The sequence below is a fragment of the Anabrus simplex genome, chromosome 1 (genome assembly GCF_040414725.1).
Source record: "Anabrus simplex isolate iqAnaSimp1 chromosome 1, ASM4041472v1, whole genome shotgun sequence".
NCBI classification, from domain to species: domain Eukaryota; kingdom Metazoa; phylum Arthropoda; class Insecta; order Orthoptera; family Tettigoniidae; genus Anabrus; species Anabrus simplex.
Window position 1 is genome coordinate 383,702,789 of NC_090265.1, and position 27,798 is coordinate 383,730,586.

The window sequence follows — 27,798 nt, forward strand, 5'->3', positions numbered from 1 at the left end:
TGCGTCCTGTTAATACACCGAAGTCAGATTAGATAGTAAAAGATGAGCATCTTTTTTCTTGAATAATGGTTTCAAATTATGTCCATCTGTCATTTTTTTCTGCGCCTTCTAAACGCGGCTATTACTGTAACCGACTGACGAAAAGACTTATAATTTGGCCCGTACTGACGTTAAATGTATTTTATTCGAGATTTTGACCGCAGAGACTCCATCTTGGTTGCTCTAGCTCTTATAAAGAATTGTGAAACGGCACAATATGTTGTTGATATAAGATAAGACTTTAAATAATTTTAACAAACAAATCATGAATATATTCAAGGAATTGTAGTATTTATAGAGTAGACCCTGTTTACTTGCAAAAAAATTAATATGCTCATTTAATAAAAGATGTACAGGTTAAGTATTACTAAGCTTTTAAAAATCTGAATATTTAATTAATTATAATTAATATACACCTTTGCTGGCAAGACCTAGTGTTTACAGTGCACTATGTCTTCTGGTATGGACTAGAGTAGTTTTGTTACTTTCATTGATCTGGCTCAGTCTTATCTTTGATGAAAATATGAAAGTGACTGAGGTATGAGTGAAACACGCATTCAGACAGATTGCACTCGATGAATGAGGGAGGACAGGTCTGTAACTGATGGAGCATGAGTTTCTGTCATTTAGACTCTTGTGTCTGCAATGTTCTTGTGCAAACAGTTGAACAGCACTAGAGGTGGTTCAATGCCCATTTAATGGGCCCAACTGTAAGGTTATATTAATTACTATTTGGTATGTTGTTCTCTACCGAGCGGAGTGGCCATGTGTGTTAACACACCACGGCTATGGAGCCAACCTCTACATTCGGGAAATGAGTGGTTTTGAACCTCATAGTTGGCTGTCCTGAGAATGGTTTTCTGTGGTATCCCATTTTCACTCTCAGGCAAAGGCCAGGACAGTTCTTATTCATAGGCTACAGCAGATTTGTTCAGCCTCCTTACCCAATTTCATTCACTATCAATCATTTCATCTTCATTAGCTCCTCGATTGCAATTGGTGACAAGAAGAGAATCGGGCCATAAAAAAAGAAAAAATTGCCTTATAATTTCATCTCACCTCATCTCGAACTCCATATCAGGAAGTGGGACTAAGGGGTAAATGAAACAACAATGTTGTTCACGGTATGAGTGCACCATTAAGTTCAATCATCAATGATCTGCATTTAGTGCTGTCACCCAGATGGCAGATTCCCTATCACTTGTGTTCATATTACCATTAATATTAAGACATCTCAGGGCTACTGAATATCTTGCTTAAACAGACACTCCACACAAAAAAGTACGAAATACAGTTTAAGCCGCCAAGTCAAACTGCATAGTCCTCAAATCAAAGCCAGAAAAGCAATATATTCCATAAGTATTTTCTGCAGGGCTCTCCACATTCTTTAACGGTATGAATTTTCAAATACTGTTTTGTTAGTAGTATCCTGTTCTCTGGTCTCCTTCCTTTTCTCTCTCACCCTTCACTCTGACTTGAGTTACATCATCTATGCCTCTCCTATTTTAATTGTTGTCTTTCCTTCTGTTCACTTTATATCACTAGCAAACTGCTTGCCAAATAAGGCACGATTTCTGGGCTATATAGATGTTTATAGAACGTGATTCAAGGTTTTTTTCTTCACCTTAGCCTGCTGTAGATAATGTACTTATCCTTTTTTTTAAACTGTCATGCTTGTTCTCTTCACCTCTTCTGCTGCTCCTTCTTCCCTCATTAACTGTCATTTTGTATATCCTATTATGTGCTCCTTTCACATTCCTACTATAATGGGTTATCAAGAGTTTTATGATCCACTAAATTAAACTATTATTTGAGGTGGTCCATTCCAAAACTCATCATCTAATTGAAAAATAAAAGATGAGTTAGAGATAGCACTGCCTTCTTGGTTAGATTTGTGACAATTTTACCACAAAAGTAGGCATCAGAAATTGCCTTTTCCCCTAGAAATCTGTCACCAAACTCACCTTATCAATGGTGCTTATTGTTCCAAAATTCACCTTATACCAATAAAAAAGGATAATTTCAGCTCATGACTTCACGATAAAATTTACCCTCAGTTTATGTCAATTGTTCTTGAACTATGGTAGGCTAGTACTTCATGTAGTTTTGTGCTCTGAATAACTTACAGAATATTAGGATGACAGAGAATATTATTCCCATTGTGGAAAGTAAAGGAAGAAGAATGAAGAGCAGTCCGGATTCCTGGAGAAAAATTAGGGAGAAAAGAGAGAGGTGGGCTATGAATGTAACATCCTAATATCTAATATTTTAGTTGAGAGTTGCCACCTTTAAAATACAGTGAAACCTCTTCTTCTTGCTGTCATTTCAGCCATCTACAAACCACATTATTTCAGCGGTTCTTTTCCTTACCCTTGTGCTTGGGCTTTAACTTTTGCCCAGTATTCCTGCATTCGAATCCTATGCTGTTCCTTCCTCATTTCAGTCCATGTTTTGCCAGTTTTTAGTTTCGGCTTTTCTTGGAAACCATGATGCTCTTGGAGTTTCTTCTTCAATGAAATACATTTCTGGATATCTTCCTGTGTTATCCCCACTTCTTGCAAGTCTCTCTCTACCTCGGTGAACCATGCATCCTTAGTTTTTTTGTTGAGAAAGTAATTAAAGATCCTATTGCTCAACCTTGTAGGATTCATAGGGCAATGTGGCTATAGAAAACAATTCTCTTCCTGCGAATAGTGAAACCTCATTAATATTATCTTCATATTATGATCTTCCCTACTTTTAAAAGCTCTGCTCAAGCTTATTCGTCTGATAAGTATTTCAATTTTGTCTTCATTGGTTAATTATTTAACATGTTTTTCTTCTACATCTCTAGTATCTCATCAAAACATTGAATACATAAACCCATAGGCAGAAAAGGTAAGGCCCGATTTGCTCAGGTGGTAGAGCGCCGGCCTACTCGGCTCAATTTGACGGGTTCAATCTCGGCTCATCCATCAAATATGTCAGCCTCATATTTGTAGATTTACTGGCACATTAAAGAACTCCTGGAGGACAAAATTCTGGCACCTTGATGTCTCCAAAAGCCATAAAAGTAGTCAGTGGTATATACTAGGTTAAAACTGAAACCATTGTTATATATTATTAACAATGATTTACAGTATTAGTAAACTCAACAAGCTTGAAGGTCCAGCTACTTGTTATTTTGCAACTTTCACCCATCCCAAAGTAGATGTAAACAATCTTGTTGAAGAAACAGAAGTTCTTTGTGATTGATCTCAAGAGAAGGAATCAAGATATCAGAGTGTAATGCATTATTAACATGATTTAAAAAAAATGTGATGTTTTATTGTTGAATTTGGTTCTATTGTGAGTGCAGTGTAGCCTAGAGAAGAAGAGTTTTCTCCAAGTACTGAGTGTCGATCAATAGGCTGTAACTGTGATAATTCCACTGGAGTGTTTAATTTATTAGCAAATATAATTATACTGATAGGAGAAAAGTCTACTATTATCAATCAATCAATACTGATCTGCATTTAGGGCAGTCACCCAAGTGGCAGATTCCCTATCTGTTGTTTTCCTAGCCTTTTCTTAAAAGATTTCAATGACATTGGAAACTTACTGAACATCTCCCTTGGTAAGTTATTCCAGTCCCTAACTCCCCTTTCTATAAATGAATATTTGCCCCAATTTGCCCCCTTGTATTCCAACTTTATCTTCATACTGTGTTCTTTCCTACTTTTAAAGACGCCACTCAAACTTATTAGTCTACTAATGTCATTCCACGCCATTTCTCCGCTGACAGCTCGGAACATACCATTCACTTAGTTCACAAAAGGAGTATATTTATTATACCACCTATTCAATAACATCAGTGCAATTATTACGAAAGTGTCATCCACGTACCTCAACCATAAACAAATCCCTTTAATATTTGTTCTGATTTTTGTATGTTCAATCGTGTCCATGTAAATATCAGCTAGGATGCCTGAAATTGGGTCACCCATCACTAGGCCGTTCTGTTTAATTAAGAGTATCTCAAACACAACATTCTAAGCAAAATACAGACAAACAGAAGATAAATCCATTACATACCAACAATCCTACAGTAGTAAATTTGACAGACACACAGTTTTCAGATAAAGAGATAGAGCTTTTGAACAAGGGTCCCAAGTATAATTGGCCTACCAAGAATAAAGAGGTAGACATCATAAACACAGCAGCCGAAATAGAAACCAATGCTTCCAAACTACCTTATGAAATACCAAACGACATAAAAACAGAATTAAAGAAAAAACTTCCAAGATTAGCAGAAGATCTGAATACTAAATTTGATCCTGATCAACACACATTAATACAAAACTTGAAAACCAAGATAGAAAACAACAACATCGTTGTAACTAAAGCCGACAAAGGGGGTCAATAGTTCTACTAGATAAAGAAACATATATTCAAAAAACAGAAGATTTTTTAAAATAGTAATAGTTACACGGTAGTTAATAAGGACCCGATAGCAAAAATACAATGTAATTTAAAGACATTACTAAAGAAATCTACATTTCTTTTTAACGCACAAGATCAACAAAGACTCATAAACAAGAATCAAACATCCCTATAGCAAGAGCCCTATAAGAATGACATCGCAATACGGCCCATCATCAACTGCCGAAACAGTCCAACCTATAAAGCTTCTAAGTATATTCATGGCTTCCTTAAGAAACATTACACATTTAATAACAAGCAACCATTAAAGAATTCCATTGATTTTTGTGAGATCCTAAATAAGTTCAACTTACAACCTTATCATACAGTGTGCTACTTTGATGTGATTAACATGTACTCAAACATCCCGACCAGAGACACTATCAACATCATCTATAATAACATCTGTAAACATAGTGGCCTCAGTAAAATGGAGATCGACGAATTCATGACACTATTAAATTTTGTTTTAGAAAACAACTATTTCACTTTTAATAAGAAAATCTATAAACAGAATGGCATAGCGATGGGTGACCCAATTTCGGGCATCCTAGCTGATATTTACATGCAACTGATTGTATTGAATAGGTGGGATAAGAAATATACACCTTTTGTAAATTAAGTGAGATTGCTGTTTTCAATACGGAACAAAAATTAGAGTGATGGTTTGTAACATACCACTCAGTCGAGCAGCTTGTCTTCTTTCTCCCAGTTCTTCCAAGCCCAAACTTTGCAACATTTTTGTAATGCTACTCTTTTGTTGGAAATCACTCAGAACAAATCGAGCTGCTTTTCTTTGGATTTTTTCCAGTTCTTGAATCAAGTAATCCTGGTGAGGGTCCCACACACTGGAACCATAATCTAGTTGGGGTCTTACCAGAGACTTATATGCTCTCTCCTTTACATCCTTGCTACAACCCCTAAACACCCTCATAAGCATGTGCAAACATCAGTATCCTTTATTTACAATCCCATTTGTGTGATTACCCCAATGAAGATCTTTCCTTATATTAACACCCAGATACTTACCCCATCAACGCAGTAATTAAAACTCAGACGACTTTTCCTATTTGTGAAACTCACAACCTGACTTTTAACCCCGTTTATCATCATACCATTGCCTACTGTCCATCTCATAACATTGTCGAGGTCATTTTGCAGTTGCTCACAATCTTGTAACTTATTTATTACTCTATAGAGAATAACATCATCCACAAAAAGCCTTACCTCTGATTCCACTCCTTTACTCAAATCATTTATTTATATAATCTATATATACATAAAGTAGCTTGTCCTGACTGACTGACTGACTGACTGACTGACTGACTGATTCATCATCGCCGAGCCAAAACTACTGGACATAAAGAAATGAAATTTTGGAGATATATTCATATTAAGATGTAGGTGCTCGCTAAGAGAGGATTTTTGGATATTCCGTCGCTAAGGGGGTGAAAAGGGGGGTGAAATTTTAAAATGGGTGTGTCTATATCTCAAAACTTTTAAAGTTTACAGATGTAGAAATTGGTACTTAGAATCTTCATTAAAAACAAAGAAACACATATTTTTTTCTTTTCGGAAAATCCCAATAGGAGGGGTGAAAAGGGGTGAAAACGTGGTTGAATGACTTTAATGAGGATACTTATATCTCAGAAACTGAAGATATTACAGACCTGAAAATTGGTGTTTAGGATCTCCTTTAAAAATAAATACGTATATTTTGTTTTTGGAAAATCCAATTAATGGTGGGTGTGAAAAGGGGGTGAATTTTTAAAATGAGTCTATCTATATCTCAAAACTTTTAAAGTTTAAAGATGTAAAAATTGGCATTTAGAATCTCCTTTAAAAATAAAGAAACACGTATTTTTTTGTTTTCGGAAAATCCCAATTGGAAGGGTGGAAAAGGGTGAAAAAGCGGTTGAATGCCTTGAATGAGGCTACTTATATTTCAGAACCTGAAGATATTACAGACCTGAAAATTGGTGTTTGGGATCTCCTTTTAAAAAGAAACACGTATTTTTTTGTTTTTGGAAAATCCAATTAATGGGGGGGGTTGAAAAAGGGTGATTTTTTAAAATTAGTGTACCTATATCTCAAAACTTTTAAAGTTTATAGATGTAAAAATTGGTATTTAGAATCTCCTTTAAAAATAAACACGTATTCTTTTGTTTTCGGAAAATCCCAATAGGAAGGGTGTAAAAGGGTGAATAATAGGTTGAATGCCTTTAACGAGGCTACTTATATTTCAGAACCTGAAGATATTACAGACCTGAAAATTGGTATTTGGGATCTACTTTAAAAGTAAAGAAACACGTATTTTTTGGTTTTTGGAAAATCCAAATATTGGGGGGTGAAAAGGGTGGTGAATTTTTTAGAATGAGTGTGTCTACATCTTAAAACTTTAAAATTTACAGATGTAAAAATTGGTAGTTAGAATCTCCTCTAAAAATAAAGGAACACGTATTTTTGTTTCCTGTAAATCCCAATAGGAGGGGTGTAAAAGGGTGAAAAATGGGTTGAATGCCTTTAATGAGGATACATATATGTCAGAAACGAAAGATATTACAGAACTGAAAATTTGTATATGGGATCTCCTTTAAAAATAAAGAAACACATATTTTTTAGTTTTTGGAAAATCCAATTAATGGCGGTTAAACAGGAGTGACAAATTGGGGTGAATTTTTTGAAAGACTATATCTACAGAATATCTTGGAAACGTAAAATGTTACAGACGTAAAAAGTGGGTGTTTGGAATCTCCTGTAAATGTAAAGAAACATAGGCGATTTGTTTTTGGAAACTCCACTTAAGGGGAACTCCAAAGGGGTGAAATTTTAAAATGAGAATTTTTACAGTATATCTAAAAACTTTAACATGTTACAGAAGTGAAAAATGGTATTTTTTATCTCTATTAAACATAAAGAAACGTGTATTTTTAGTTTTCGGAAATATCACTTGGGTGGAGGGGGCGTAAAAGTGACTGAAAATGGCGTTGAATTCTTTTAATTAGGCTACTGATATATCAAAAATGAAGGTGTTACAGACGTGAAATTTGATATTTTCAATCTGCTTTAAAAGTAAAGAAACACGTATTCTCTTAAAATCCAATGAAGCGGGGGGTGGGGGTGAAAGAATTGAAAAATTAATTTGCTTAATTGTATGAAAATACATACATCTAATAAAAACTAAGGTTGTTACAGACGTGAATATTCGTATTTGGATCTCCTTTAAAAACAAAGAAAAACGCGTTTTGGGCGGGAAACCATCTTGGAGGGCGGGAGTGTAAAGGAGTTGAATTCCTTTCATGCGGACACATAAATCAAATACTGAAGAAGTTAGAGTCGTGATAATTGGTATTTAGAAGATCTTTTACTATTAAAGAAACAATGCGGGAAAGTTCACTTAGGTGGGGGGGGGGGGGAGTAGTGTGAAATGAAGTGAAAAAAGTAAATTACTTTTATGGGGATACTTATATCTCAAAACTGAAGGTAATAGACGTGAACATTGGTGTTTGGAATCTCCCTTAAACATAAAGAAACAAGCCTTCTTTTAATTTTTTTTTTGGGAGGGGGTGGCGGTAAATAAACTTAACGGCGGTGGGGTGTAGAAGGAGGTGAGACCAATTGATTTTACTGTTATTAATGTACTTATAAGGATCCTCCGTTGCTCAGGCGGCAGCGCGCCGGCCTCTCAGAGCTGGGTTCCGTGGTTCAAATCCCGGTCACTCCATGTGACATTCGTGCTGGACAAAATGGAGGAGGGACAGGCTTTTCTCCGGTTACTCCGGTTTTCCCTGTCATCAGCCATTCCAGCAACACATAATAATAATAATAATAATAATAATAATAATAATAATAATAATAATAATAATAATAATAATAATAATGTTCCGGACCGTCGTCAAATGTGCGGACCGCGCTGGTAACGGCTCCTGGACGGGTAATGACTAAGAATGCAGTCCGGCCGCGGGTTTAGTGCCGCCAAGGCACCCAATATGACACCACGCCGGATCTCCTGAAGGATTTTATCCATATAAAAAATGATTAAAGGAAAAGATGGCAAAGATTTACGGACCCAACTGACCAGGAGGAATACCTGAGCCTAGCCTGCGAAGTACGAAATCGATTGCTGGAAAGGAAGATTGCAATATGGGAGGAAACCTGCTGTAAAATAATAGAAAACCAGTCAGATCGGGAATTTTGGTGGATTCTCACAGAAAACGAGTCAGATCGCGAATTTCGGCGGATTATGTATCTAAAACAATAAGCATTTAATTATAAATTTCAGTATAATACCGTAGCGAAGCACGGGTATCTTGCTAGTAAAACACAAAGGTCCAATAATACTGCCTTGAGGAATTCCCCTCTTAATTATTGCAGGGTCAGATAAAGCTTCACCTACTCTAATTCTCTGAGATCTATTTTCTAGAAATATAGCAACACATTCAGTCACTCTTTTGTCTAGTCCAATTGCACTCATTTTTGCCATTAGTCTTCCATGATCCACCCTATCACATGCTTTAGACAGGTCAATCGCGATATAGTCCATTTGACCTCCAGAATCCAAAATATCTGCTACATCTTGCTGGAATCCTACAAGTTGAACTTCAGTGGAATAACCTTTCCTAAAACCGAATTGCCTTCTATCGAACCAGTTATTAATTTGGCAAACATGTCTAATGTAATCAGAAATTTGCCTTCCCAAAGCTTACATGCAACGCATATCAAACATAGTGGCCTGTAATTTTCAGCTTTATGTCTATCACCCCTTTCTTTATACACAGGGGCTACTATAGCAACTCTCCATTCATTTGGTATAGCTCCCTCAACCAAATAATAATCAAATAAGTACTTCAGATATGGTACTATATCCCAACCCATTGTTTTTAGTATATCCCCAGAAATCTTATCAATTCCAGCCGCTTTTCTAGTTTTGAACTTTTTTATCTTATTGTAAATGTCATTGTTATCATATGTAAATTTTAATACTTCTTTAGCATTAGTCACCTCATCTTGTAGCCAACAATCTTTACATACTGCTGACTCAATACTTCTGCCTTTTGAAGATCCTCGCATACACACTCTCTTTGTTCATTAATTATTCCTGGAATGTCCTTCTTGGAACCTGTTTCTACCTTTAAGTACCTATACATTCCCTTACATTTTTCACTAAAATTTGTATGACTGCCAATTATGCTTGCCTTTATGTTATCCTTAGCTGCCTTCTTTGCTAGATTCAATTTCCTATCAAGTTCCTTCAATTTCTCTTTACTTCCACACCCATTTCTAACTCTATTTCTTTCCAATCTGCACTTCCTTCTTAGTCTCTTTATTTCTCTATTATAATAAGGTGGGTGTTTATCATTCCTTACAACCTTTAAAGGTACAAACCTGTTTACACATTCCTTACAACCTTTAAAGGTACAAACCTGTTTGCACATTCCTCAACAATTTCTTTAAACCCATCCCAGAGTCTGTTTACATTCTTATTTACCGTTTTCCACCAATCATAATTACTTTTTAAAAACTGCCTCATGCCTGCTTTATCAGCCATATGGTACTGCCTAATAGTCCTACTTTTAAAACCTTCCTTTCTATCACATTTATTTTTAACTATGATAAAAACAGCTTTGTGATCACTAATACCATCTATTACTTCGGTTTCTCTATAGAGCTCATCTGGTTTTATCAGCACCACGTCCAGAATATTTTCCCCACTAGTTGGTTCCGTCACTTTCTGAACCAGCTGTCCTTTGCATATTAGCTTATTAGCCATTTGTTGGTCATGCTTTCTGTCGTTTGCATTTCCTTCCCTATTGACATTTGGTAAATTAAGATCTCCCACTACAATCACATTCCTTTCCATATCGTTTCCCACATAGCTGATTATCGTATCAAATAATTCTGAATCAGCATCAGCGCTACCCTTTTCTGGTCTGTACACTCCAAAGACATCAAGTTGCCAATTATCTTTAGAAATGAGCCTTACACCTAGAATTTCATGTTTCTCATCCTTCACTTTTTTGTAGCTTACAAATTCTTCTTTCACCAGAATGAATACTCCCCCTCCCACCATTCCTATCCTATCTCTACGGTACACACTCCAGTTCCGTGAGAAAATTTCTGCATCCATTATATCATTTCTCAGCCATGGTTCAACTCCTATTACAATATCTGGTAAATATATATCTATTAAATACAATACTTCTACAGTTCAACACTAACATTTTTATGTCATCCCTACTTGACTTCCAGATCTCTGTACCCTCATCACTGCTTCCTAGATAACCCCGTTTCGCTGAATGTACCTATTACCCTTCTACACAAATTTCCTAACTTATACGTACCACTGCAGTTTAAGTGAAGGCCATCTGAGCGCAGATCCCTATCTCCTACCCATCCATTAGGATCTAGAAATTTCACTCCCAGTTTCCCACATACCCATTTAAACCCCCAGTCACACTCCAGTCAGTATCCCTCCTACACAGTATTACACTGATAACAATCTCCGCTTCCTTAAACTTCACCCCTGTTGCATTTACCAGATCCCACACATCCCCAACTATGTTGGTACTTATATTAGCTTGCCTTACGTTGTTGGTACCAATGTGAAACACTACCACCTTCTCTTTCCCCTCCTCTTTCTCTTATACTTTTCTCAGCATCTGCTTCAACCTAATTCCTGGACAACACTCTACCCTGTTTCCCTTTCCTCCACACACTTTCCCCACGTGTCTAATGATGGAATCCCCTATGACCAGAGCCTCAACCCTACCCACCTCCTTTGATCCCCTCCCCTCCTGGTCAGCCCTATCTTTCCTGATAGCTGCAGAAGTTACTTCCTCCTCCTTTTCTCCTTCCCCTGTTCCACCTGTCTTTTCCTATCCTCTACTCTACATTTCCCTTTCCTACCTTTTCCCTTCCTCGTACTTCCACACATCTCAGCAAAAGTTCCCTGTTCCTCATCTTCCCTCTGTTGCTCTACCTCGAGTGGCTCGTGCCGATTTCTCACAGACACCTGTCCTGAATTCTGATCCTGAAAAGAACTCTTAGCCTGCAATCTCCTCCCCCCTTAGAACATTAGACCACCTGTCTTCTACAGTTCTCCCCTTTCCTTCCCATCCCTCTTTTACACCTGCTGTGACCTGTACATTGTTTGAGGGAGGCCTACCTTCATTCCTATCTTCTGTGAGAATCCTAATTATCTTCCTCAAACTCTCCAACTCCTCCCTCATACCCCTCAATGCCTCGCCACACCCACAGTTCCTACACTTGCACTCTTTAGCCATTCTTTATGGTCAAAATGGAAATGAAAAATAAAATAACTTGCTTTGTGCAAAAAAAAAAGAAAGAAAGAAATGAACGAAAAGAAATATTGTATAGGATAGTGCTCAAAGATCACACGACAATTAGGTAATTAATATACTACTACACTATAATATTACTTAGACGTATTCTATTTTTATCCTACAACACCCTAACAGATAAAAGCTACTGTTAATTACTGAATACCGAAAGGAATACACAAAAATTACACAATGTTCATATTCATATTTTTCTCTTGTTTTTTAAATAAGTTGTGCAAAGTAAAATATTTTATTTTCTCACTAGATGGCCCAGACAACACAGACAACACACATCTCTCCCCTTTCCACCACCTGCAGCTTAATTACCGCTCTGTTAAAAGAGACCAAGGAGTTACTCTTGTCCCTCCCTTCGCTAGAACAACCTCATATTTAAATGGGTTTTACGCAAGGGTTGCTCGTACCCCTGGAACCTTCTACCATCTGAGGTAAAGTTGCTTCCTTTTCCTCACTTCCTCCGTGACGTAAAGAAAATGTATATGTAAATAGAAACCCATATGCGATGTATATAACTTGTATAAAGTAGAATTGCAAGAAGGATGGGTGCAAGTACAGGTGTATGTGGGTGAATGTGTATGCTTGCACGTGTGGGAGTGTTGTGAATGAGTGGGTATTTCTATCATTTCTATCTATGACTTGAATGGTCACTTGTATATTCTTTTCCATTACTGTTGGGATTGTTTCCTTCTTGTTTGTTCATTGTATGCTTCTAGGCTTTGACTACCTGTATTAATTTTTATTTATTTCCTTTATTTTCTGTCCTTATCTGGCTTTCTTCTTACACTACAATCCCCACATCGTGACTGAAGAGCTGCTGAGATGAGCATCGATACCTACCTTCTTCATGAAACTGGGAAGCAGAAACAATCTCATCAGGAATTGAGAAGGAATAGCTGTAGAAAATCTAGGATGGATAAGGAGACAGCCTATCTATCTGACAACTACAGTGTATGAAGATATGGAGATTGTCCTTGTCCTTTCATATTTTCATGTTTATCCTCACCTCCTCCTCCTGTTGTTCCTTCTTCCCACACTGACATGTCATGTAGGCTACTTATCCTATCGTGGGTTCCTTACATTTTCCTTTCTATACATAATTGTCTATTGTTAGGATATCATTTGCAAGACCTTATACAGGTACACTATGTGCTTTTAAGCCCTTATAAGTTAACAAATGGGAGAGAAGAGATATTTCTCTTATACGTTTTCAAGCTGATTTGGTTTATGAGATTAATACAGTAGTAAAACACTCAAAAAATTGTATTTATTCACTGAAGGTTTCAGTCAACAATTTATTAATCCTACAACCACCACAGACCTTTTTATTGTGTGTGAGTGTCCTCATCTTTTCACTTACTTTCTGGTCCAAATCGTTTCTAATCCAACACCATCAGATCTGGAGTAGCTCATCATCAATTTCGACTCCACATTCCTAATATTCAAAGATCATTCGATTGATGTTGGCTGTGTGACTTGGCTGATAATGTGCTTGCTTCCTAAGGCCAAGACTGCTAATTGAATTTGAGCACAGTCAGTCAGCATTTAATACAGTAGTACCTAAATATTGATAGATTTACTAGTATCTGGTATGTTAACAATCTCTTTTCAGTACAAAATTCTGTCTCTCTCATGCCTCTGAAGACAATAAGAATCGTATGGCCTCAACTACGGGGTGCAGGCATTTTGATTTTGACACCATTTAGGCTGCCTGCAAGTCAACTCTGATGTTTGTAAGTTATGATCTTCATTTCCGTGTTGACGTTTAACTAATAATGTAGAGTTTGAGGGATGTTCCACCTTTCAACACATTGCAAAAATATATTAAATTATAAGAAAACTGGTTTCGACTCCCTTGGAGTCATCATCAGTTCTTGGTGAAAATTAACTCTGATGTTCAGTTTTGATCTTCTAGATGACAGAGAAATAGATTTTATGACTGAGTTTTTAATTAACTTTGTCTGATAAAAACCAAATATGTCACCAGAGATTTTTTACATGCCAACATTGTGCAACATGGAGTGTCAAATAGACTTCAAACCTCCTACTACCTTTGCCAGATTTGAATCTGCCTTTTTAAAATTTTATTTTTTATCTTCAGTGTTCCCTACTGCTTTCCTTATAATTGTTGTTCTTGAGCTACTGTATATTGGAGGTTTGGAACATATTTGGTCATCATTCCTGTGAAGTTATGTGTGTAGAAACTAACCTATGTTATTGTGGAACATATTTATTTATTTATATTTCTTGATACTTCCTTGAAGGAATCGTAGTTCAATCCATTGATTGGTCGGCTTGGTATGCAGACGCCTCGGAATGTCTGCGTCATTGTTGAGAATGTGTCTCAGGTTGCTTCAAGGCTTCGGAACATATGACCATAGATATTTTGTAAATATTGCAATCAATCATCATTGATCTGCATTTAGGGCAGCTACCCAGATGGCAGATTCCCTATCTGTTGTTTACCTAGTCTTTTCTTCAATAATTTCGAAACTTATTGAACATCTCCCTTGGTAAGTTATTCCAATCCCTATAAACAAATATTTGCCCCAACTTGTCCTCTTGAATTCCAACTTTATCTTCATATCCCATTATTTGGACATAGAGAGAATGATATGTCAAGGCTTGAAATAAGTTACCTTTTCAGGCTACTATCAGTGTCATGATTCAAACACTGAACAATGCAGCTTTTCAGACCTGACATGGACTATAAGTTTAAAGCACTCATTATAAAAGAGGGTAACTTTCTTTCTAGTCTTTTCCTACAATTATTTAATTTTTATTAGTTTTGAGATTGTGATTGGCAACTTTCTGTTGCATGATTCTAGATGACTTGCCTTGGATGATGCCAAGAATTTGAGATTTTTAAAACAGACCTGATTATTATCGGCACACTTTTTTCTGGATAGATTTACACCCTAGTGCTGAATCGTTAGACCTCGGCAATCTTCGAGATTCGTACTGGCAACCTTTGAAACACAAACTATGAGTCGTGTATGCATAGCTATGCGACATCTGGCATACACTTTATGTACTAGTATTGTTGTTGTTTACACAGCAAAGCCAAACTATAGAATTCATGCTAGGAACAAGATTCACATCGAGAAATGTTATGTAATGTATGTGTGACACAGTTGTTGGCTTAAGATAATAACAGTTTAGAAACTTCATATCAATCGATCATATTATCGATTCAATTCATATTTCATTTCCATTCAGTTGGCAGCACTACCGGAATCAGGAGAGCTTCCTCCTTTCTCCTCACCCCCGTACACAAATCTATCCAGAAAACGTGTGCCAAAAATACTTAGCATGTGTGCAGGGTTGCCATCTTTTACTAAATGAAATAAGGAAAATGTCAGTGAAAATACCAGACATTCCATAGAAATAATGGATACTGCTTATTTCAGAACAGATTTAAATTACATTGGTTTTACTTTGCTCCCTTTAAACATCAGAATTAGATTTGATTATGGTATGGAATTCTTGACCTGATATTTTCATATTTGTTGAAATTAGAAGTTCACTCTTTATTAGAGACACTAAACTTGTATTTCTATTTCTTGTATCAGTCCACTTAATTGCCATCAAGGAGAATAAATGCTCAACAAACGCATTTGAACCAGGTACACTAAGCACAAGTTCTTCATGTACTTCAATGAGCTTTGCAAACTCGTCTACCCACTTCTGCATTGTGTTTTCACCACTTTCCAGGATGTACAACAGGATGTCTCCAAAAATGCAGAACTCTTCACCTCTTTGGTTAACTGAAGACATTTTGACTGCCCCTTTCAGACAAGAAAAACGAATTCTTGTTTTCAAACTGAAATTTTGTAGCTTTGCTGCAGCATTGTCTTCACATAAATCATAGGAGTAGTGTCCGACTCGTTGGCTGAACAGTCAGCGTACTGGCCTTCGGTTCAGAGGGTCCCGGGTTCGATTCCCGGCCGGGTCGGGGATTTTAACCTTAATTGGTTAATTCCAATGACACGGGGGCTGGGTGTATGTGTTGTCTTCATCATCACTTCATCCTCATCACGACGCGCAGGTCGCCTACGGGACTCAACTCGAAAGACCTGCACCTGGCGAGCCGAACATGTCTTCAGGCACTCCCGGCACTAAAAGCCATACACCATTTCATTTTTTTTCATAGGAGTAGTGGAGATATTTTAGAGCTTCACATAAAATTGCAAGAAACTTCCCTCTAATTTTTTCTCTACTGAATCATTGTTATTAAATTTTGTTATTGAAAAATAAAGAACAACAGATAATATGTGGCACATCATTTTTGCCTGAAATATGGGATAGGTGCTAAATCTATATGTGTGTGTGTGAAGTAGGTGTCTGAACAGTACTTGACTTGCTACTTGTTTGGCTAAGTTCAAGTAGAGTTAGATTTTGAAAAAACATGAGTTATCTAAGGAATTCTATAAGGAATATTTGATCTCTGTTTATAGATTGGTATCTATGCAGTTGAAAATTCAAAGAACTTCTAAGGACTTTGAGTTCTTCACAACAAACCAATGGCATTTCAAGGATGATAATATGCGTAGCCTCTTTAACATCCTGAATGCAGAAGATCGTCATAATTTTAATTTTGATGTCAAAGACATAGAGTGGCCTGCTGTTCTTGAGAGCTACATCTTAGGTATAAGAAGCTTTAATTTCAATCAACATCCCAGTTCCCTGCCCCAAGCAAGGAGGAGAATGAAAAAGTAAGTTTGAAGATTACATTCTTTTTGAAAAAAAAAAAAAAAAATACTTGCTGCACAATATCACAGTTCTTGTTGCAACTGCATGTAACAGGATTGAAACATTATACTTAGTATGAGTAAAGTCTGTATGATATTGGGTGTTGTGGTGTGGTCTCTTCATTGTTTTTCTATTCTTAACCAGGGCTTGAAGTGGAAAGCCTACCAGTAGAATTTGAAATCATCACATCATTTGCCTGGATTGAAGTGAAGAACCCCAGGAACCACTTCTAAGATAACTCAGTTCAGTTCTGAAGGTTGAAAGAACACTCTTTCACTCCTTCAGGCTGGTCTTGATTTGTGACAGATCCAAACATAGACCTGGGCAAATTTTGTGAGAAGCTGCTATGTTAGTAAGACCACACTGGAAGACCAAATGTCACTAAATAAAGTTGGAAACTAATTATTAAGATCAATTTATTTAAATAATTTAAATATTAAGAATATTAAGACCTTATGAATGTCTTCTTTGATAAATGTATATACTATAAAATGCTAATGTGTAACTTTCACAAAACTCAACCTCCTGAACTACAGAAAGTTAGGAGGTGCAATTTGTACAAAAACCTTATCAACCATCTGAATATCCTGAAAAAAATTCCATAATTTCTTAAAAAGTCAGTAGAATTATTTCATTTTGAATATAATTGTACTCTGTACGATCATAATCATTAAAAGATACTGGTACCCACGATGGCTGCCGTACTATCAAATAAATTGCTGTACCATTGATGACATGGTATTTGGTTAAATCAGCCTGAAAGACCTATAGGAAATCATCAGCAAGTTAGAAGCATGGGCAAAGGGAAACAAGCTACAAATAAGTGAATTTAAAATGGTAATGTTTATTTGGTCAAGATGGATTTCCACTAGATCTTGAATCCACTTTGTCATCATATGCTCTCATATCCAAAGTGGGATGTCAAAGTGCATTTTGCAAAAATTTCTCAAAACATTTAAGAGAAATAGTCGAAGAAAATGTTAATGGATATCCTAAGTAGAGGAGACAATAGGGCCTACACAGTTGGCCAGTTTGGCATTGACAGTCAATGGGTTATTCAGTATAAATCATGATTATTACAGATATACTATATGATATCAGTATACAATTTTGTACCTCTGTTAAAAGTATCAAATACCTCTAACAATATGTCTACAAGGGCTTGTTGTTGGATCCGTTTGGCTGAAAAAAGAAAATAGTAATGGAAAAATTGATCATGATGAACTTTTCACATTTTTCGATTGAAGATACATCTCGGGAATAAAGAAGAGAGTTTTTTTTTTCAATTTGCTTTTATGTCGCACCGACACAGATAAGTCTTATGATGATGATGCGATAGGAAAGGGTTAGGAGTAAAAGGAAGCGGCTGTGGCCTTAATTTAAGTACAGCCCCAGCATCTGCTTGGTGTGAAAATGGGAAACCACAGAAAACCGTTTTCAGGGCTGCCGACAGTGGGGTTCGAATCCAGTCTTTCCCGAATGCAAGCTTACAGTTGCGCTACCCTAACCACACGGCCAACTCACTCGGTACAAAGTAGAGAATCGATGAGTTCACCATGTCAGAGAGATTACCAGCATATTTACCACAACAACAGCATGTGGATGAGGGCATAGAATACACCCCTTGTATACCCTGCCTGTCATAAGAGGTGACTGAAAGGGTGATCAAGTGCTCTGAACTTGGGAGTGTGGGTTGGTGATCATGGTTCCCCTAGGTGAGTCTGGCATTGCTTACACTTACTTTTGTGAGGCTCCTTGTGTTAATCTTTCCTATCTCACCTCCATTGGTCAACTCTTGTTATCTTCCAACCCCAACAGTGTTAGATTTGCAAGGCCTGGGAGCTCCTTCATTTTCACACCCTTCACGATGGTCCTTCTCTTTTGGCGATATAGTTATCCCTCATTATAACACCATAGTTTGTTCAGAATGTAGTTGATGCATTAAATAGAGTGATGTTAAATTGAGGTCACGTTTTAAAACATTAATTTGAATGACTTGTGCTAGGTAGTGATATAGGCTACTGTACAGGGATTTTCTGGAATAGTAGTAATTCGACGTTTAATTTATGTAGGTACGTTGTATTTGCACAGTATCGTGATGGATGTTACATGCAAATTGTATACAGCTATCATAAGAACAATAAAGTACATTTATTCAGGTCTGAAAAATAAGTTCAATGGAATACACAGTACATATCCGATATATACACAGCACTGTTGATTTTGGACTGAACTTTATGAATCTCACTGTGAACTGAAACAGCTGAATGAATGACAAGGAGGTAATCATACATTTCCACTGAGAAAGAATGATGTTCAAAATAATCACGCACAACAGTTCTTATCATTACAGTCAGATGTTAGTACAGATTGTAGATAATCTTTCTTTCTCGGTACCCGATGTTGATCATCACTGGAATCTTAAAGAGCTTGCTTCAATCAATATTATTAGCAACCTTTAAAAAACGTGGTTCAGTCAATATTATTAAAGGCCTTTTCCAGATTTACAAATGCATTATCTTGCCCTTCATAACTTAATTCTCTAAGACCAGACATAAAATCATACACTGATTTTGAAAATGTAAATTTAACGCACAGGTTTAACAGATAAAATTGAGTCAAATGGAGGATCCATCTTTTGAGGATGGTTGCTATGTTATACTGTACTTCCTCTTAAAACAACAATCAACACTACCACAATCCAGCATTTAATTAGACAACATTAATCAGAAATGAATACTTAATTACTAATTATTATTCAGAAAGGAACCAACCATCTTGGAGTAGATTCTGATAAAACAGAAGTCAAAGTTAAATCAATGGTTCCTTTGCATTGAAATAAAATGGTTAAAAGAATCACTGGCCTTAATTGAATAGAAAAGTGTCCCTTTTCTATAAAACTGAAAGTTGTGACTACCTCATTCTTTCTTCCTGAAATAGAAATGTTGTATTTCATATTGAGAACATCTAATTTCATACAAAGAACATATTCTAACAAGAATATTATGGTATTTAATGATGAATGGATCTAGGACTAGCTCCTTTTGATGAAAATAGGCAATGGCAAACCACACTCAAACATACCACTAACTCATATTTTTTATAATTTTTGGGGCTGGTTTCTTTCTGCTTAATGCTGTCCAATTATATTTTTCACATGTGTTCTTGTTAGCAGATCCTTAAATATAACTTTCATAGAAATTTCCAACAATTGACTTGGAATAGTGCTATTCTGTAGTATTAATTTAATAATAAGTTGAGGTGCCTAGTATCAAACATGGACAAAAGCAATTTTGTTAAGTTTTCAGTGGAGCCACATTTTTGTTTCTCTATGTTAACCAACCAATATGAGTGTGAAAATTTTTGTGTGCCATATTGCCAACCCTACGAACAAGAAAACCATGGTCGACACTTAAGAATTTCATTCTAAGGCAATGTAAAGCACGTTTAAATACGACAATGTCCATTTTTTAAACTAACATTGGCTTTTGTCCATTTTTGATACAAAAATCCATGTAATTGTCCACTTTTGAAACAAACTATCTCAATATTTGGAATGAAAGTTGCAGGATGACACGAAAGTAAACTTCTGTTTTAAAAGATATTTAATGAAAATATGAAAGAAAAAAATAGGGTTATTCTTATACTTTAACAATTTTAACATTCATTTCAGTTCTTGATTCACTGTACTTCTTCAAAACAATCACATTCGTAATCATTAACAGCTTGTTCATTTTCACTACAACTGTTTTTATTATTGACTTCAACATGCCACTTAAGAGAGGCATTTAATTTCTTCTATTTCTGAAGCCCTTACCTCGTAATTTATCAACATCTTGAAGTTTCTGTGGGTTTTCATTCATGCCAATATCAATGCGTAAAGGATTCAAAACATTAGACTTGCCTGTATTGCATTTGTGATCTTGCACTCAATACATGTGCCCAAATAGTAGCCTACCTCACTTTTAACTACAAAATTACCTCTTTTTGTGCAACTGAGTACAGTTTCTTTACACTGTGAAATCTTGAAATGAAGTTGATTTAAGATAAATCTGTAATTGTTCTTTCCTATTCAGTGGTTCCCAGGTTTGTCCAGTCACTTTCACTGTGCTGAACCTTTTGAACACCTCATGATATTCATCTGGACTTATTATGGTCGTCATCTTCTTCAGGTCTTTCTCAATGAGTCCAAAAATCCTATCTGAGGGCAAATATGAGTGTTGAATAATTGGAAATACCTGTTCTAATTTCTTTGCCTCATTCTCAAGCCACGTATAAACAGACACATTGTCAGGGCGCAGTTTGCTTTCAGAGGTGCCTGTTACAACAGACAGATTGTAAAAGTAGAGTTGTCTGGAATAATGAGCTGAATGATCACTTAATTAGGATAAAACAAGGCTCTTTTGGTAATCATAGGACATTAAAAAAACGGTCCTCCTCTTTTTCCCTCAGATGTCGATAAAAATTCTCTGCTCGTTTTTTGTGGATAGTTCTCTTCAAAATTAAAGGTTGATCTTTCCTGTTCATTCTTTTCAAACTTAATACATTGCTCTAGTTCCAAGCATGTAGTGCAGTCATCTGTGCCTGGAGAAGAAAACCCTGAACTGAACCTGGTATTAAAAATGTGCCGAAAGTAGGCTTCCTTTACTTGCAATTCCACTTCTCTATCTTCATTATACATATGCAAGTTCAGGACACTCTGAAACATTGTCTTCCATATTAAAGGAAAATATTTTCTCAAATATTTATAAGTAAAATGCTGAAAAAAGCATGAACACTAAACTTCCGAGCACGCACCGACAAGAGAATGTAAACGAACAGTTGCCATGACAGTTTGATATCACTTGTAGCAATCTGATTGGCTGAAACGGGCATGTCCATTTTTGATAGAAACTACGTTTGGAGGTGTCCGACTATGAAAGAAACTGCATATTTCTATGATAAAAATAAAGTACAAATGCTCGTTTATGAAAGATACGAGCCACTAATTCAGAGAGAGCATTAAAAATACCATAATGATCGATCCTTAACTCAATTTTGATATAGGTGGCACATGTCCGTGTTTGATACTAGGCACCTCAGTTATAATAAGTTGTCACTTTTCAGAGTGCCAATGCCAACACTAAGATGTACTTGACTTTTTCAGGTTATTCTGGATGCATCATATCACTCAAGTCTTGGTTGTACTCCTATTAATATGGCTCTCTTTTGTGTTGTTTTCACGTACATTTTCATTCTGAATAAAGAATGTATTGCTGATGTACTACTGTAACTTTCCTACTGTGAAAGGAGTACTTCAGAGAAGAAAACAACATTCACACACAGTACATTGTATAAAGTTTTGTTTTCAAAGTAGAAGTAGTGCTAAATATACAAATTTAGAGTTACTAAAAGGAAATAATGTGAGTGTTAATATTATACTTTTAAGGTATAGTCAAGCTGAAATGCGTAATGCCTAATCTTGCCTAATGAGTAGTGTGGAGTATGATGACTTTTGGGTAAGTGGTTAACGTACTTTTCTAAGATGGAGTTAGTCTAGTCCTATAGTATCAAAATATTCAGTCAAGAATGCATTATCAGGAAGACTCTCAAAACAAGAGGGGCTGAAATATTAAAATATGTGTTATTCTAACTTCATAATATATGTAAGAACATTTATGACAGTTGCCAGATTCTTACATTTTTAATTGCTACAGACATATATCATTGTCAACAATCTCATATTTTGTTGTAGAAGTGTCCAATAAACAGTGTTTTAGAGGCACCTGCTATTATGTATACCGGTACATCTCAACTTAGCTGGGGTTTTAGTTGAGAAAGATACTCCCATACTAGGGATGGCAAACAACTCCTGTAAATCACTATGGCCAGGATTTGAAACAAGTAAATTTGATTTAAGTGCTGAAGTTATTATTCACAGCCAAAAGTTTGTATAGAATGAATAGAATCTATAATCAGATATGATGATTGTTGGTTTAAAGGACAAACTAACAAGGCTATCAGTTCTCAGAGCATCAGCTGAGGGAGAAAGAAGAATAGCTACAACTTTTAGAAAGAGAATGGAATTTAAGGGCAGAAGGGCCAGAAAAGATTGAACAGTGGAAGTCTCACAAATCTCATACCCTTAGGGTTTGAAAAGAATAAGAATAGACCAAGGGAAGTTCAATAACAAAGTTGGCAGTAGAAATACGGTACAAGTAAATGAAATCAATGTTAGAACATGAATATTATTACAAGGAATATGAAAAATGACTGCATGCTAGATTTATTTAAAATAATATTTTTAAAATGAAATATGCTCATAATTTTAGTATTGTTTTGAAGGTGTTTGTAGAAGTTTAATTCAGCCCGTTGGTGTAAGGATAGCATATCTATGTATTACCCAGAGATACTGGGTTCGAAACCTGCCTCCCCCAAGGTCTGTACTGATGGTTGGTATGGGGCTCACTCAGCCTTGAGACCAAAGGACGAGCTGCATGATACAAGGAACAGAGGACTTTATCACAAAAACAAAGCGATACAGCTTAGACTATGGTCACATTGACTGCCTGGCACTGCAATATCTCCAGTCTACCTGGCTGTGCAGCAGCCCACTTGGCAAGCTAATGCCGTTAGTGGGCTCTTTGTGCCAAAGAATTGTCTTTTTTTTCTGTTTTGTTGTAGAAAAAACACTAGCATTTTATGAATCTTTGTGTACCTAGTATTTATACTAAGATTTAAAAAATAAGCTGTTCTTTAAAGTACTGAAGTACTTTAGGCTTTTTTCATAGTGAAGTTACCAGCATTTCACCTCAATGAGGGTGTGAGCTTGTCTGTTGAATTGTCACACCTTTCCAAGATGCTGGCAGCTAGTACACCACTGAGACATCACTGCAAGCTTCCTTCATGCTACAATACAGTGACAGTCCTCTAGGAAAGTTATATACTTCCATTTGTATAAATGCCTGCCTTTGGCACTTCAATAAATAAGGTAACCAGAGCATGCGTGGAGAAGAAATAATAATACACAGTAGTAAGGCACTGATATGCATTATTATTCAATGTAGTCATCATTCTCATCTAAGCACTTGTTCCATTGGTACAGCAATGCATACATGTCGGTATGGAAGAACTCTGCATCCAGTCCCTGAAGTCACATCATGATGGCAGGCTGAACAGCCATATCATTGTTAAATTGCTTACCGCCTATGTGCTTTTTCAACAGTCTGAAGAAATGAAAAATGATTGGGTGCCAAGTCAAGGCTATAGGCAGGATGGTCCAGATGATTGATTTCTTCACTAGGAGAATGAAAGTGAATGCTGCTGTTTACTTTGACACTCTGGACTGATTGCAGATAGCAATTCACTGAAAATGGCCTGGAGTTCTCTCAACAGGTGCCGTGTTGTTGCATGATAACACCAGACCACACATAGCCAACAGCACATGTGAACTTTTATGGCACTGGGAGGTGCTGGACCACTGAATATAATAATAATAATAATAATAATAATAAGAATAAGAATAAGAATAATAATAATAATAATAATAATAATAATAATAAAAACCAACAAAACTTCAAATATCACTGGTCTGAGCCAGGATCGAATTTGTTAACTTAGGCTCGGAAGGTTGGCACTTCTATTGTTTGAACCATTCAGCCCAGCAGACATTGGTTGAAATATCTTTCAATAAACATCATCAGTTTTGAATAGGACCTGAAAAATAAAGAAACAGTATACCAGTACTTCAGTCTCTACATTAATTTTCAAATAATAAAGAAATTACATACAAAGCAAAAGAAAAGCTCTCTCCATGCAGGCTACAAAGGTCCTTGGAGGTAAAGGCTTCCACTGTTCGAACCTTAGCACTCTGCTGGACAGATTAGTTAGCTGTATGCCCAGTTGCCTTTGCCCCCAAGAATTAACCTGGTATTCAATTTTTGGTGTAGGTTGAGTGAACCTCAGGGCCATGTGCCTCTCCAGAAGCAGAAATCTCATTTTTTAATTTGTTTGACTTTCTGATGGGGAATTGAACCCTTGTCCTTCCAGGTGAATCAAGAATGAATTAACTACTGGTACTTCATCTAGGCAGCCCCTATTACAATACAGGGTGACTTATAAGATTAAACAGAAACATAATTATAAATGTCAAAATATTGTCAATTACCATGTTATGAAAATTGAGTGCCTAATAAGATTCATTCACTATATATGCCTTCTAAATAAAGTTCCCTATAAATAGCAAAGTCATCTCCGTACAAGCCATGAAGGTCCTGGATGCAGTGGCGGCCGGTCAATACGTGCTACCGGGCTCCAGCACGTAGCTTGGAACTGTAAGGAATTCATTATTATCATTACAATTATCCTGGTGCCTTTTCTTTGTTTTGAGTACGGTATGAATTTGTGTTTTGTGAAAATCAGGACGAGATCTGTCGAACACCTAGCTCTGTTCTCCCGGGGAACTCCTCTCGTGCTCATGTGAAATGAGCTCTGGCCTGTAGCCTGGAGGAAGCAATACGCAGGCGCAGCCAAGCTTGCAACACTCCCCGTAGCCGGTGGAGTATACCATCAACCGGGATCAACTTTCACTGATCCCGTCTATAGTTACTTGCCCTCCCGCAAGGGGGTAGAAGTGTTCGATGCCTCCTGCTACCCTGATGTTGAACGTAATAAGCGATTCTGCCACTAGAGAGCAGCATCGTCTGGGCTCAAATGTACAGCGTAACTGGGGACAATCTATCGCAAACATAACGTTGTTATTAAGGTAACCAACCAATATCCATCTTCCTTTTGTGTCAAATATAAGGAATTCGTACGTGAGTCAAAGAATCTTGGACTGACCCTAAATGTTATACCGCTTTATAAGGTAAATTATGCTGGTAATAGAGGAGGTCTCAATGATTCAGTTGGTTGGCAGCTCTTTCAGTTGCTTTCTGCGGTGTTGGATCTCGCGGTTATATTGTTGGTGCGTGTTTTTCTATCACTGTGTTAGTGTTAAAGTTCATACGGAGATTTATCCAATTATTTATCCACTACAGTGTATATCAAGTGAAATTAAACTAGTGTTCTTAGTGAGGATCTATATTTCCAAGATCCTGTTTGCACTGAAGACTGAAAACAGCGTATTTAGCGTTTTTTTGTAGCACGTAGGACGATTTTATCACGAGCCGCCACTGCCTGGATGGGTGGAAGGTAAATCCACTATCTGTAACCTTGGCACTTAGTGGGGTAAAGTGGTTAGCTCTACGCCCAGCTGGCTTTGCCCCAAGGAACTAACCTGGTTCTCATTTTTGGTATACAGTAGGATGAGTGAACCTCAGACCCATGTGCACCTCTGGAAGTGGAAATCATGTTACTTAAATTTTTTGGCTTCCTGACAGGGAATTGAACCCATGTCCTTCCGAGTGAACCGAGCACGCCTTTACTGCTGTGGTCAGGCAGTCCCTTCCCTATAAATAAATTATATTGTATGTTATATTAACAAAAAAGACTTATGAAATACAAAGTCTGCATTATTAATTTAAATTTGTATACTTTTTAATGTGCTATCAGTTTACTTTTCATAATGTTGAAGCAAATAAACACTGAACACTTATACAGAATTTATCCCTTTCTTCTTAAATGTAACTTATGTTGGCTGCAAACTCTAAATTCCTTTATTGATATTCTAAACTTTGGTTCTTCATCATTTGGAAGTGAAACTGATTTAGGAGATTACATTTGAAGAGGCAATATAATTAAAATTACACTCAGCATTTATTACATCTGAAAAGGCAATATGATGAAAATTACACTCAGCCTGGCCCTTCAATACATGTCTTAATAATTATGTTTTATTTGTTAGCTAAGGTGTGGCACAACAAGTCAGGATATCACTGATATTCATTGTAGAATGTCCCAGTACAGACTTTTATGCTTAAAATTCATATTTAGGTGTTTTATGTGTCTCAATATGTGAAATGTCCAATGAAAATCTTTTATTTATTGTAAGAAATATAACAGACAATAAAGTATTGAATTTGCATAAACCAACTTTGACCTTCCCTCCTCTTTATGTAAGATTGTCTGATATTCAAAGGTTTGAAGTACTTGATTTAGCCAATATATCTCAAGTTTTTCACTCACTCTCCCATTCACAAAGCTAAAGTGGTATGGGCATATGATGAGAATGGGAGAAAAGAGTGCCAAAAAAAAAAAAAAGAAAAGAAAAGCTTTTCCAGAGAAGTTATCAGGAAGGAGACCACGAGGAGGAAGGCCCCAAAAGGGACGGACAGATTCAGTGTGGGAGTACATAGAGAAGAGGGGAGGAAAACCAGAAGATGTACTAACAAAAGTCGAAGAGTGGTGGTGAGACAGGCAGCTATGGAGGTCCTTGCTATGGAGGAAAACCAGAAGATGTACTTACAAAATTAGAAGAGTGGTGGAGAGACAGGCAGCTATGGAGGTCCTTGATTCATAACCTGACCCAGGAAGCTGGAAACGGGAAATGATGATGACGACCTCAAGATTTTTCAGTTGTTGTGATATAAATTATTGACATTGATCTTGAAGTGTAAAATCATGTATTGTCTATAAAAAGACTTCTGTTTGTAACCTCTGTGTTCAATGCAGTCTCTATCCTTATCAAAAGATGTAATTTTAATATTCATTCCATTCAAAAGTATATGCACCGAGGTTGATAGCTGCGTCGCTTAAGTGCGGCCAGTATCCAGTATTCAGGAGATAGTGGGTTCGAACCCCACTGTCGGCAGCCCTGAAGATGGTTTTCCTTAGTTTCCCATTTTCACACCAGGCAAATGCTGGGGCTGTGCCTTATTTAAAGCCACGGCTGCTTCCTTCCCAGTCCTAGCCCTTTCCTGTCCCACCATCACCATAAGACCTATCTGTGTCGGTGCGACGTAAAGCCAATTAAAATAAAGTATATGCTTTTCTGCATAGAATTATTTTTTTCTATAAATGTGTCAATTGTTTGCTTCTAAGACTAATGAAGAAGATTGCTTGCTGGTGGTATATTCAGCAACAGATGTGGAAAATTCCAGAGTTAATATTGATGTAAACTTTCACTAAGCCTTTAGATGATAATTTAGATCTTGGCTCTTCAACGACATTTTTTTAAAGCCTAACCTGCTAAAGATGAAGAAGAAACAAACAAACAAAAAAAAAACCCTCTCTCTAAGGACACCAAGACATTAAAGTTGGTGTGAAGGCTCATGTGCCACCTCAAGGTTATCTA

At 36.6% G+C, this 27,798-nt stretch overlaps 1 protein-coding gene across 5 annotated transcripts in view; it reads left to right on the forward strand.

The window, feature by feature from the left end:
• Positions 1–24,756, forward strand: part of LOC136856816 (putative fatty acyl-CoA reductase CG5065) — a 220,612-nt gene extending 195,856 nt beyond the window's left edge. For 4 of the 5 annotated variants that reach the window (XM_067134952.2, XM_068224972.1, XM_068224973.1 and 1 more), the window contains 2 exons: positions 16,292–16,549; positions 21,733–24,756. In XM_067134952.2, the coding sequence (XP_066991053.2) occupies positions 16,292–16,549; positions 21,733–21,826 (352 nt within the window). In that variant the 3' untranslated portion in view covers positions 21,827–24,756. Of the gene's footprint in view, positions 1–12,646; positions 13,143–16,291; positions 16,550–21,732 lie in introns of those variants that run through there. The other variant, XM_068224974.1, reaches the window with a different exon arrangement.
• Positions 24,757–27,798: the final 3,042 nt, after the last annotated feature.